Source organism: Chiloscyllium plagiosum, chromosome 3 (assembly GCF_004010195.1).
Source record: "Chiloscyllium plagiosum isolate BGI_BamShark_2017 chromosome 3, ASM401019v2, whole genome shotgun sequence".
NCBI classification, from domain to species: domain Eukaryota; kingdom Metazoa; phylum Chordata; class Chondrichthyes; order Orectolobiformes; family Hemiscylliidae; genus Chiloscyllium; species Chiloscyllium plagiosum.
The window spans coordinates 27,698,330-27,710,398 of NC_057712.1; the positions used below are offsets into that span (position 1 = coordinate 27,698,330).

Genomic DNA, 12,069 nt, shown 5'->3' on the forward strand with positions numbered 1-12,069 from the left:
CTCCAGTCTGAAAAACAACCCTCCACCACCACCCTCTGTCTTCTACCTTTGAGCCAGTTCTGTATCCAAATGGCTAGTTCCCCCTGTATTCCATGAGATCTAACCTTGCTAATCAGTCTCCCATGGGGAACCTTGTCGAATGCCTTACTGAAGTCCATACAGATCACATCTACTGCACTGCCCTCATCAATCTTCTTTGTTACTTCTTCAAAAACTCAATCAAATTTGTGAGACATGATTTCCCACGCACAAAGCCATGTTGACTATCCCTAATCAGTCCTTGCCTTTCCAAATACATGTACATCCTGTCCCTCAGGATTCCCTCCAACAACTTGCCCACCACTGGCAGTCAAGCAAGAAATGAACCTGATCTGGGAAAAGATGAAGAATTATACAACATGTGGGAAATGCTGTTCAAAGTCTTCATACATGCATTGAAAGAAGAAACGCAAAGTAGGAGAGATGTCCTGCAAAAATGGGATGCCTGGAGACCTCACCGAAGGTAGTGAAAGCAGATAGTTCTGATGGTCAACACCAGACATCCAGTCCTGAGGATATAGCAATATACCAGCAATTCAATAACCTCTCAAAAGTGCTCAATGCCAGTTAATACATTTTAAAATATCATATTCCAGAAGGAATACCAATAGCCTCAGATCAGACAACAGTCAATTGACCACACTCCTATCTCTCATCTACTCATGTAATCCATCAATCAGGATACATATCTAAAGTTCATATCTTCCACTGCACCCTCACAGACTAAACATAGCTTGAAACCTGCCAATAACAATTCATCATTTGCACATACTATTCAACAATGGTAATCATATTACTCAAACAGATTGTTCAACACACACTATCACAATTCCTTCTCTCTCACAGGACAAGATAACACAGATCCAGAGACAGCAAGAGCTAAATGGAGTGGGTTATGCACCTTTGAATGACCTGACAGCCATGGAAGAAAGGGCTATTAACAGAACAGCAAATTAGGAGGCAGAGATTAGCAATGATGCCGATGAAGATGACAGTATCCTCATACTTAAGTTCCTTTCATTCCACAATTACTTTTGAATTGCATATTGTAAATGGTGGAAGCATGCGGTACTTTACCTTCCTGCACCACAAGCCTACTCTCTGCCTTTCTCCTTTCAGATGCGCAAGAACTGGCTAAACAAATAAAAAGAAAATGCTGATGAAGATACAGCACTGTCACTTGATTTCACACTCATAATCAACAGCTTAGATACTGAAAATACAAATTGAGGCAGGATCTGTATGCAATGAGACACTGGACATGAGTGGATTAGATTTTTTTTTTAGATTACATTACAGTGTGGAAACAGGCCCTTCAGCCCAACAAGTCCACACCGACCCGCCGAAGCGCAACCCACCCATACCCCTACATTCACTGTCACTTGATTTCACACTCACAATCAACAGCTTAGATACTGAAAATACAAATTGAGGCAGGATCTGTATGCAATGAGACGCTGGACATGAGTGGATTACAGTCAAGGCAAAGGATATGGATAACATAGGTGCCAGCTCACCAGAATGTGAGGTTACGCAAGAGTTTTTGAAACAAGAACTCAGATAAAGACATTGATGAGAACACTGATAAGAATGCACATCAAAATTCTTGCTCAGTTATGAAACCTGCCAGAAACCCTATGTTTAGTATAAAGAAAATGGAACAATTGGGAACCAACCTGGCACAAGATTTAGTGGAAAGCTTGTGGCCCATACTTTCTGGTATGGACGTGGTGTCCAACTGCATTAGTCCACTTGAGGAGTCATTCATGAAGCAGCACCTGAAGCTGGTGTTCCAGCTTCCACCTTAGTACAATGACTTCATTCAGAAATATGTGTTGCAATAGAAGCTCAGAACAAAGTTACACAAGATCAGTGTTGCCATACAAGGTCAGATTCTTGCCATTTTGGTTGTGAATACCAGTATTCAGAAGGTCTTGTAGAATGTCACAGCAATTTAGCAAACTCTCTTTTCCTGAGGCGTTGCCCCAGGAAGATAAAAGTGGCTCTAAACCTGGCAGACAATAGTGTTAAAAAAAACCTACTGATCTCCGAAGGTCAGCATCTGTCCACCCACCCTCTGAGAATCTGACAGTGCCCTTGCTGTTGCCTGTCAACTAATTAACCCAAACTGCTGTCACCCGTATTGAGATGGTGCAGAATGAAAACAAGAAAACGTACAGGGAAAACTGGCAGTAAGGAAATGCATTAATGTGATCAGTTAACATGTATATATAAATATGACATAATTTAACTTAGTTTGCATTGGTTTGGTGTGTTTTTTTCATGGTGGCTTTTACTTTGCATTGATGCCAGAATGACATCGTGACCACCAGTAGCAAGAGAAAGATAAGGAGCTTCAGAGTCTTAGTGAATGTGGAATTTGGGCTGCTCACAACATGCACAAAGTGAAGAAACAAAAATACTGCCAAGGTGGCCAACTCTCTTCCTCTATGTCACTTTTCCCACAGCTGGTTCAGCCTGGACTCTGTTCATTCTCCAAGTCATTCCATGTTCCAAGGAGAATGGCTACTAGTGCCCGCTGATTTTTCGCAACTTGAAACAACTACAGAAAGCAAAGGCTGATAGATTTGAACAAATCACCAGAAGAAATTAACCAACAAGTAACCTATAGATAGTAGATGATTCCAAAATCGCACTGCATAACCGTTCCTTCATGTTGCTGATGCATCTCCATCTATGCAGCTTCCACAGAAGGCATCAGGTGGAATGCAGAGCTCTAAAATGGCAGCATTTCTGGAAAATGCATCATGAATTTTTTGGTTCTGCATATGTCTGAAGGATGCTAACTGTACTCACAGTAATGCCATTATCAATATGGCATCTGGCACAAATCATGGCAGAAGTGAATACATTAAATTAGAAGCTATCTAGGACCATACTGCCTAGTTTGCAGTTAGGAAAGAGCACACAAAAACCTGTGGACAGGCTACTTGCTCAACTATCCTGGATCTGTCTGTTATATTCCACAAGTTACTGGGGATCGGGGGAGCTGTTGGACATCCTGCCCACCTTTAGGCATATCAAGGTCCTTAAAATAGCTAATTAAAGAGCCACTTAAGAGCCCCATAATACCACTGCTGGAATTTTACATAGGGGATCACTGACAGCATTAGGTGTTAGGGCAGGACATCCTGTGTCCTTTGAAAGCTCTTCTTCCAGTTCATATTCCCCAGGGGCTCCTTGACCCTGTAGTCCCAACAGTATTATCTTATCTTACCAGACATTGATGTGATTTCCAAACAACTGGCCTTCTGGTCAAAGGGCTGGAAATCATAAAGCAATCAACATTGCTGCAACATTATTTTGTTACAGGGAAGCTATCAGGATGATGAGCAAGCTCCCTTCCCAACTTTTTCACCAGAGTGAAATCACAGTTTCTCATAAATTTCAGCCCACTGTGTTAAAAAAAATATTTGAAGCTTGGTGGCTCAAAGGAAAAATAAACCTGAAGCACCCTGATGCTAATAGTATCGCTAAAATAAAGTATGAATGCAGTGGAGATTAAGAAGAAGAGTATTGCTGAGAGTGCTGTTCAATTAAGAGATTAGTTTGACTCTTGACCCTTGACAAAACGTTCATGAGCAACATTGACAGTAGCATGTCACAGCATCACGAAACATTTAATAGAGTGGCAATGTCAGGTCTTAGTTTATATAAAGATGTTAAGTGTAATTAGTCTAATGCATTTCCTGCTAACATATAACTAAAATCTGTAGAGATAATCAGTTATGACATTGGCCTTGTGACCACTGTCACAATGTGAAAAATCATGCTGACATATTTGCAGCACAAATCTGTGTTAAAAAATATTTTTGGATTGTGTTGTGCAATTATCAGAAGCTTTTGTAAACAATAACTTGAGTGCATCTAGTGCCATTACCTTAGTAAGATGTCTCAAAGGCGCTTCACTGACAGATTCGTTAGTGTGATGATTTGAATAATGCTGTTAATTATGTTTCACATAATGCCATTATGTAATGACAATATATAAGGTGTGTAAATAAGAGTGCTATCATATTACGTTTATTGGTATGTTTGTGTATTAATAATCCAGAGATCTGTATCAATAATCCAATGCCCGCATAAAATCCATAAATTTAAAAATGTGGATAATTTTTTAGCAGGTTGTGTTGTGTCAGTTTTGGCTAAATTCAAACTCTGTTGCTAAATGTAAAGGGGCTTTGTGGTGAACTATGCACTCTACTCCAATCAATGGCCCACCGAATTGTTGAAGATGCACTTTAGGTTTAGGTTTAGGTTACATATTATAAAAGTATTTGCAATCCAGTTGTTTATATGCAACCCTATCTTAACAAGAAACAAAAATGATTCAAATACACTCTCATATATTTCAGTCAAACTTATGGTATGAGCTATTTTTATCATTATGATTCAACTTTCAGTAGGCTAAGTGGGGAAAGAAAGTGCAACAAACCCACTTTTTAAATTATAAACCATTTCTTGTAAGCAGCCTGGTCAATAAAACCAACTGTGCTATTTTTATGTATTTTTAAAATTCCAGTTCCCTGCCATTTCTCAGGTTAACTTAGTAACTTATTCATGACAATATTACATATTATCTTGTCCTTTAAGTCCAAATCAGTCTTTCTACCTCTGTATTCACAATACAGTAAAATTAAACCTTTCAAAGACCCTCAAAATTGACCCCAGTAGTCCCTAATCAGGCTCTCAAAATAACCAATCCCAAATTTTGTGAATAATCAATTCTCAACACTGGTTTGTAGCTTAACCAAAAAACATAGCAATTTATTAACAATACAACAACTTTAGTACAGCAAACTTAATCTTATTGGTCTTTGCTATAATCCCAAAATCCTGTCAGCTTCTAACATTAACACAAAAATCAGACCCATAAACAAACACAGCTAAGGGATAAATAGAAGAAAATAACAGAACTGGCCAGATTACTTCAGTAGTTTTCATGATGTGTTGTTCCTCACACATAAATGATAGTTTCTTGGTTAATTTTCTGAAGATGTCAATCAGGGTCACCTTTACGGTTCACTCAAATAAAAGCATTAAAGTTTATAATTTAGTTCTCTATCTCTAATCTTCTAAAAGCTGATAAGTATGGTTATACAGAGAGCTTTGAAATCATGCTGTAGCATCAACAGCCAGATTCCTTAACATACAAAACACAGTCCAAAACCAAATTCAAACTCTGACCACACCCCAGCAGATTGCCTGTCTCCTCCACGAGATCCTATTACCATTCAACATCTGCCATCTTCTTGAGCATAAGGCTTTTTCCTGACATGCTGGGACAAATTCCCAGATACCTGACCTCGTTAATAGCCAAATTCTGCTATCTGTTTAAACATAACGCTCTTTCCTGTTGACGAGGCATTTGCAGAACGTTTTGATCAGAAACCAACCTCCAATTAACTTCCAGGTGTGGCCACATTAATGAATGAAAGCTTGTTTAGTCTGTTTTCCTTCTAACACAAGCTGTTACCTACAATCTAAAAGCAATCTTTAGCTCACAGTTTCCAGTTAACAGCTCCAACCAAAATTAATAAAAGAATAAAATAAAAATAATTTTTAAAATGAGTGAGGGTTCTAACACACTATCGCAACTAGCATGTTGATATGCCAGTCTGAATTACCTTGGGTTGTGGGTTTCTATGTAGACACTAAGGCTGCCTGCCTTTAATTACATTACTATATTTATTATTATTAAGGCTGCTCTCTCTTAGAGTGGTGGCTTAACCTGAGGGTCAATCATGATGACCAGTACAGAAAATGAACTTGTGCGGTTGGCATCACTCTGCATTACAAACCAGCCATTTAACCAACTGAGCTAACTGACACCCTAATATGTGCACATAGTAGCCTGACAAATACAGTTGTCTTGTGTAGTATAAGTATGAAATCTAGACTGTTATATTCTAAGTGATGTAAGAGTCACGTAGAACACAGAACATTTAGAAATGCCTCCATTACATCCCCATTTACTTTATGTTTAGCTGAGGTGAACATATTGTGGAATGGGCATAAAAGTCAGGTGATGCCAGGTGCACTATTACATGTGGTTACAGGAGAATGAAAATGCACATTTTGTAAAAAAACAAAATTTGTTTAAATGTATTGAGGTATAGGAGCATATAGAAGGATGAGAATATGAATCTCACTATCACATGGAATGGTTGAAGAGATTAGGTAGTACAGATGTATGTAAATGGCAAAATCATTATAGGGATGCACTCTCATTAATGGGAGACAACTGGTGGTGAGTTAGACAAGGGGAGAGGTTGAGAATGTGGGATCTCCATGGTAGCCTCAGCCAGTGCAGGAGCTGAACCCATACTGTTAGTGTCACTCTATATTATAAACCAGCTGTCAAGCCAATTGAGTTAACTGACCAAGAGGATGGTTGAGCTCAAAGGGATATGGAGATGTGAATGGGCAAAGCCTTAGATGAGTTTGAAAATAAGAATGAGGAGAATTTTAATATCAAGATGTTATTTGACCGGATGACAGTGTATGTCATTGAATACGGGATGATAGGGGAGTAAGACTTGCTGTGAGTTAAGACACAAGCAGCTGGGTTTTAGATGATCTGAACTTTATATAAGGTAGAATGTGGGAGACCAACCAAGAGTATATTTGAATAGTTAAGTCAGGAGGTAATGAAGACATGCATGAAATTATAAGAATTCTGTAATAAGAATAATTACAGGGGTAGTCTATATAGCTTCTTGAGCTCATTTAATTATTTAATGGCTGATCTTTTACTTGAACTTAATTTTCCTGCCTACTCCCTATTTTCCCATCTACCCATGCCCTAATTTCTTGATTCACTGACAGACCAAAAAATTGTCTATCTCAACCTTTCCATATATTCAATATTGGATCATTGAGAACCATCTGGGGTAGATAATTCCAAAAATGTTGATTGAAGACATTGCTTCTCATCTCAGTCTGAAATGATCAACTTTATATCCCTGGTCTGTGCTAGTTCTCCCCGCCTTGGGAAATAATCTCTGTGTCTACAATGTCAAGCCCTTTCAGAATTTTGAATGTTTCAATGTGATCACCACTGAATTCCTCTAACTTTCAGAGTATAGACCCAAATTTATACAGCCTCTGTTATCACTGAGAACCCTCTACTCCTAGAAAATAATGTGTTGAATCTTAGTAAAGGTGCATACACATCCATCTAAATCAATATCAACACCTATTAAAAAGGTAGTTTGCTTCTCTATTCTTATTAGAAAAGCAAATATCATCAAACTTCTCCTCATTATAGTACAACTGCCATATAATTGCTGACTGACCTAGTTGTCTGTAACTCTTTTCAACTTCTTTATGTATTCTTCATACAGTCCTTACACTCTTACTAAGCTTTATATGACTGGCAAGCATAAATACACAACTCATGGTCTCTTCATCTAAGTCATCAATATAAATTGTAAGTAGCCAAGGTCCCAGCACTGAACCTTGCAATGCTCCATTGGTTACAGATTGCTAATTTAAATGTCAAATTTACCTCTACTTCTTGTCCCTTAATTAGTCCTCTATCCACGCTAATATATTTCCTCAAATTCCATTAACACTTCTTCTGGTTTGAAATTTATATGGTATTTTATCAAATGGCTTTTTGGAAATCCAAGTACATACTTCCCCAATTACAACCTCAAAAAACTCTAATATAGTTATCAAACATGATTTCACTTTCATAAATCAACGTTGACTTTGTCTGATTCTACTATGATTTTCTTAACCAACACTAACTGGTCTGTAGATTTTCTTTCCCTTCCTTCTTGAGAGGCATCACAACATTTGTTCACTTCTAAGCTGCTGAGACTATTCTAGAATCTAGGGAAATTTGGAAATTCGACACAACCACATTCACAATCTCTTTTAAACCTGAGAATGTCAACTGTAAGTTCCTGAAGTTTATTAATCTTTCCTCTCTAACATTTCTCCAATAGTTTGTATTTGCTAATAATTAATCACCTAATCACTTAAGTGCTGCAGTCTTATCAGCTACTTATGATGGCACAGTGGTTAGTACTGCTGCCTCACAGTGCCAGAGACAGGGTTTAATTCCCGCCTCAGGCAACTGTCTGTGTGGAGTTTGCACATTCTCCCTGTGTTTGCGTGGGTTTCCTTCCACAGTCCAAAAATGTGTAGGTTAGGTGAATTGGCCGTGTTAAATTGCCCGTAGTGTTAGGTGAAGGGGTAAATGTAGGAGAATGGGTCTGGGTGGGTTGCTCTTGAGAGGGTCGGTGTGGACTTGTTGGGCTGAAGGGCCTGTTTCCACACTGTATGTAATCTAATCTTTAGTCACCCTCTTTATCTGGTATGTAATTTGTATTTTCTACTGTGGAGAGGAACACAAGATATTTCTTTAATGTCCTTATCATTTTATGAATTTCTCTTGTCTTTGGCTATAAGAGATCAACAATTATTTTAGCTACTCTCTTCCCTTTTTATGATTGTAAAAGCTCTACAATTTAATTTTATATTCCAGGCCAGTGAATTTTCAATCTATTTTTTTCAATGTTTCTCAATGTTTTAATTCTCCCTGGTGGAAGCTGAATGCAGAACAGCACAGAGCAGTTGGGCTAAGTAGCCTGTTTCTGATCTGTGAAGTTCTTTGATATATTGTATGTTACCTAAATTAAAAAAAAGTTAGGATACAATAGCAGTGTACTTAAATTTACAAATTCCAAGATTGTTAAATTTACAAATTCCAAGATAGTTAAATTCCATCTGCTAATAATTTTAGTTTGTGCTGAGGTTTTAGTTAAAATTATAGACACATGGAACCTTCACTCCTACTTTTGTGATCCAAAAGCTGCATCTATTTTGAGAGCTGGCATTTAGCGAGTTACGTTCACTTGGATATTTTTTGGTAACAAGTCATTTAATGTCTATTATGTATGGACAGTATTTTTATTGAAATAGATGAGACTTACCTCCCCATACTTCAATTAACTGATGAACTGCTGAAATAAAATCATGAATATAGATTCATTAATTTCTATTAAAGTATGATACTAAATCAATAGCTTTGTTTAGGTTGAATTGATTTATTTGCATCCACTGCTGTTTAAAAAATGCAAGACCATCAAATCCTTTAATGTTGTTTATAATAACTTGGTTTTTGTTGTCTTTTGTTGACAGACCAGCAGTTTTCATGGTCACCTTCACAGCACTTCAATGAAGACATATATTCTCCTTCATCAAGGACCATGAAAGGATTAACTAGTAGCCGTACTCATCCCCAGCTCAGCTCAGCTCACACTTGTGGCCTGATGACTGATGACTGTGAGCATTCTCATGACCATATGCACCATGGCTTGGATTCTCGGCAGTCGTACTTGCTCAGCCCAACTGACAGCTGCCAAATGGACCATCACCGCTGTTCACCTAGAAGTTCTATACATTCTGAATGTATGATTCCAATGATGGTAGGGGAGCACATGTCCAGCAGTACCTTCCCAAGAATGCACTACACCTCACATTACGATTCCAGGGATGACTGTACCAGTGTCTCGCACACTGGCAGCAAAATTAATCGTATTCCAGCTAATCTGCTGGACCAGTTCGAAAAACAATTGCCTCTGCACCGCGATGGCTTTCATACACTGCAGTATCAACGAACGTCCACTGCTACTGAGCAACGAAGTGAAAGTCCTGGCAGAATAAGACACCTTGTACATTCTGTCCAAAAGCTTTTCACTAAATCTCACTCTTTAGAAGGGGCTTCGAAAGGAAACCTGAATGGCACCAAAGGTGAAGGTCGGCATTCAGATGATTACCATCATTCCCACCATCCCAAACATGGCAAGAGGAGTAAAAGCAAAGAACGAAAGCCAGAGCCCAAGCATAAGTCTTCAATGTCGGCTTGGTGGAGCTCAGATGACAACTTAGATAGTGATAGCACTTACCGCACGGCAAGTGCGATGAGCAGACATCACATCGACCATATTTCTCAGTATTATCCAGAAAATCTTCAAGGGGCCTTCAGTGATCTCACTCTGAAAACTTCAAAAAGCAACAACGATGTTAAATGCTCGGCTTGTGAAGGATTACCCATGACACCTGAGGGGAAATTTATGAAAAGAAGCTCCTGGTCCACACTCACTGTAAGCCAAGCCAAGGAAGCTTATCGGAAGTCATCACTTAATCTGGAGAAACCTCTTGTCCATCAGGAAATAAAATCATCTCTGAGGCCATGTCATTACCTACAAGTAAGTGGTAGTCTTACTTTTAATTTGGGAGTACAATAGTCATTTCTGTATATTATTGATATTATTGATAGGAATTTACTGAATATAATGGAAGTTAAGAATTATTGCACCAAATCACATAACAACTGAACTGGAAGTGCAGTATGTTACATGTAATGAGAATTTTTATTGGCAAATTTCAGTTGCAATAATACATTGTGTGACCAATATTGAGATGCTGTGACTTTTAATTTTAATATCATGTAACAAACAAGTCAAACCGTGTAATATAAAGAGATTGATAACTGCATTATGAACAGACAGGAACCTCGCACTGACACACTAACCAGTTCGTTGAAGGTAGCGCATGTAAGAAATTAGATTCCCAGATTAACACAAGATACATTGGAAAATATTGGAATCTGAAGTTGTCTGTTGGCACTTCCAGCAATCTTCATAATAAACAGCAAATTCTGTTAAACTATAAGAAGATTTAGCTCTATACTACCACCCCTTCTCCCCACCCAATGAAGTAACATCATCATTTTGTAACAAATGTGTACTTGAATGATGCCCTATAACTCACAAATGCTGGACTTCAATCAGCATGTTTCCTGAAGTATAATAATGTGAGTCATGGATGGATATCACTCTTGAAGCATAATTAAACAAATGCCAGCTATGCAATGATAAGAATTCATCTTCTGTAATAAGTGTCATTTAAAAAGAAAACAGTGGCAGTGGAGGTTGGGAGAGACCTACAAAGTGAATCATCAGCTGCAAGTCCAAAAATGGAGAAGTGGGAGTCAAATTCAAAAGGAATTAATAGAAGGAGAAGAGCAATAACTGTAAGGGAAGAGGTCAGTTTTTGAAACCCTGGACATCTAAGATTGGAAAATCTTTCTGAGGTGTTCTGCATTGTAGGGCTGGGGTAGGTTACAAGGCTGGAATGACATACGAATGAGGATGCAACGTTTCAATTAGATACCTTGTGGAACAGAGTTCCAGTAGACGTAGCAAGGCAGAGATGATTGGTGACTGGAGAACAACAAGGAACAATGTGTAAGTCCAAAGGTTTGTAGAGATTGGGTGATTTTGTGATTTGAAATCTGCAGATGACAAACAATTTATTGATTTTTAATTAAGCTGAACTAGGATTACTTCATTGTCCACAGGAACAAAATTGGGCAGTAGTCTTTTGAAACAGGCTAGTTTAGTAACTGAGTATTACAGCAATTCTTCAAAGTAATCTCAGACTGTCCCAATAGAAAAATCAGCTAATTACAAAAGTGGTCCAATCTCCCTGAATATGTTCCCTTGTGTTATGTAGCATCACATAGAATAATTTAATTGTTTGAAACATTATTTCCTTGAACGCTTATGCTTGTATTTTTTCCCTGAAACAAAACATGGTGTTTAGCCTTGAGAATTCTCCAGTTTCAACAACCAAGTACTTTAACAAATTTCTAATGGAATTATTGAACGTTCAGTAGCGATACTGTGAATAGTATCTTTGGGATGGCTTAGAGAATGTGTTGACAAGGCTCTAGATGAATAGGAGCAAACATAAGACCTTTCAATATTAGAATCAAGAGTAGGCTAATGAAGCTTGAGCCTACTCTACCATTGACCAGGATCCTGGTTGATTTTCTACTTCTGCTCCACTTTCCTGCGCTGTTATCACATTTCTTGATTCCCTCGGTATCCAAACGTCAACTGATATTTTATGATAAGTAGTCAAAGATTGAGTATCCACATCTATTTTGGACCTTCATACTACACCCTGCAACTTATCAGATAATCTATA

General features: G+C 38.1%; 1 protein-coding gene across 8 annotated transcripts in view; it reads left to right on the top strand.

Moving 5' to 3' along the window:
- Positions 1–12,069, top strand: part of dlgap2a (discs, large (Drosophila) homolog-associated protein 2a) — a 729,001-nt gene that overhangs the window by 560,832 nt on the left and 156,100 nt on the right. For 7 of the 8 annotated variants that reach the window (XM_043678985.1, XM_043678996.1, XM_043679043.1 and 4 more), the window contains one exon: positions 9,214–10,283. In XM_043678985.1, coding sequence (XP_043534920.1) covers positions 9,214–10,283 — 1,070 coding nt within the window. Of the gene's footprint in view, positions 1–1,860; positions 1,927–9,213; positions 10,284–12,069 lie in introns of those variants that run through there. The other variant, XM_043679017.1, reaches the window with a different exon arrangement.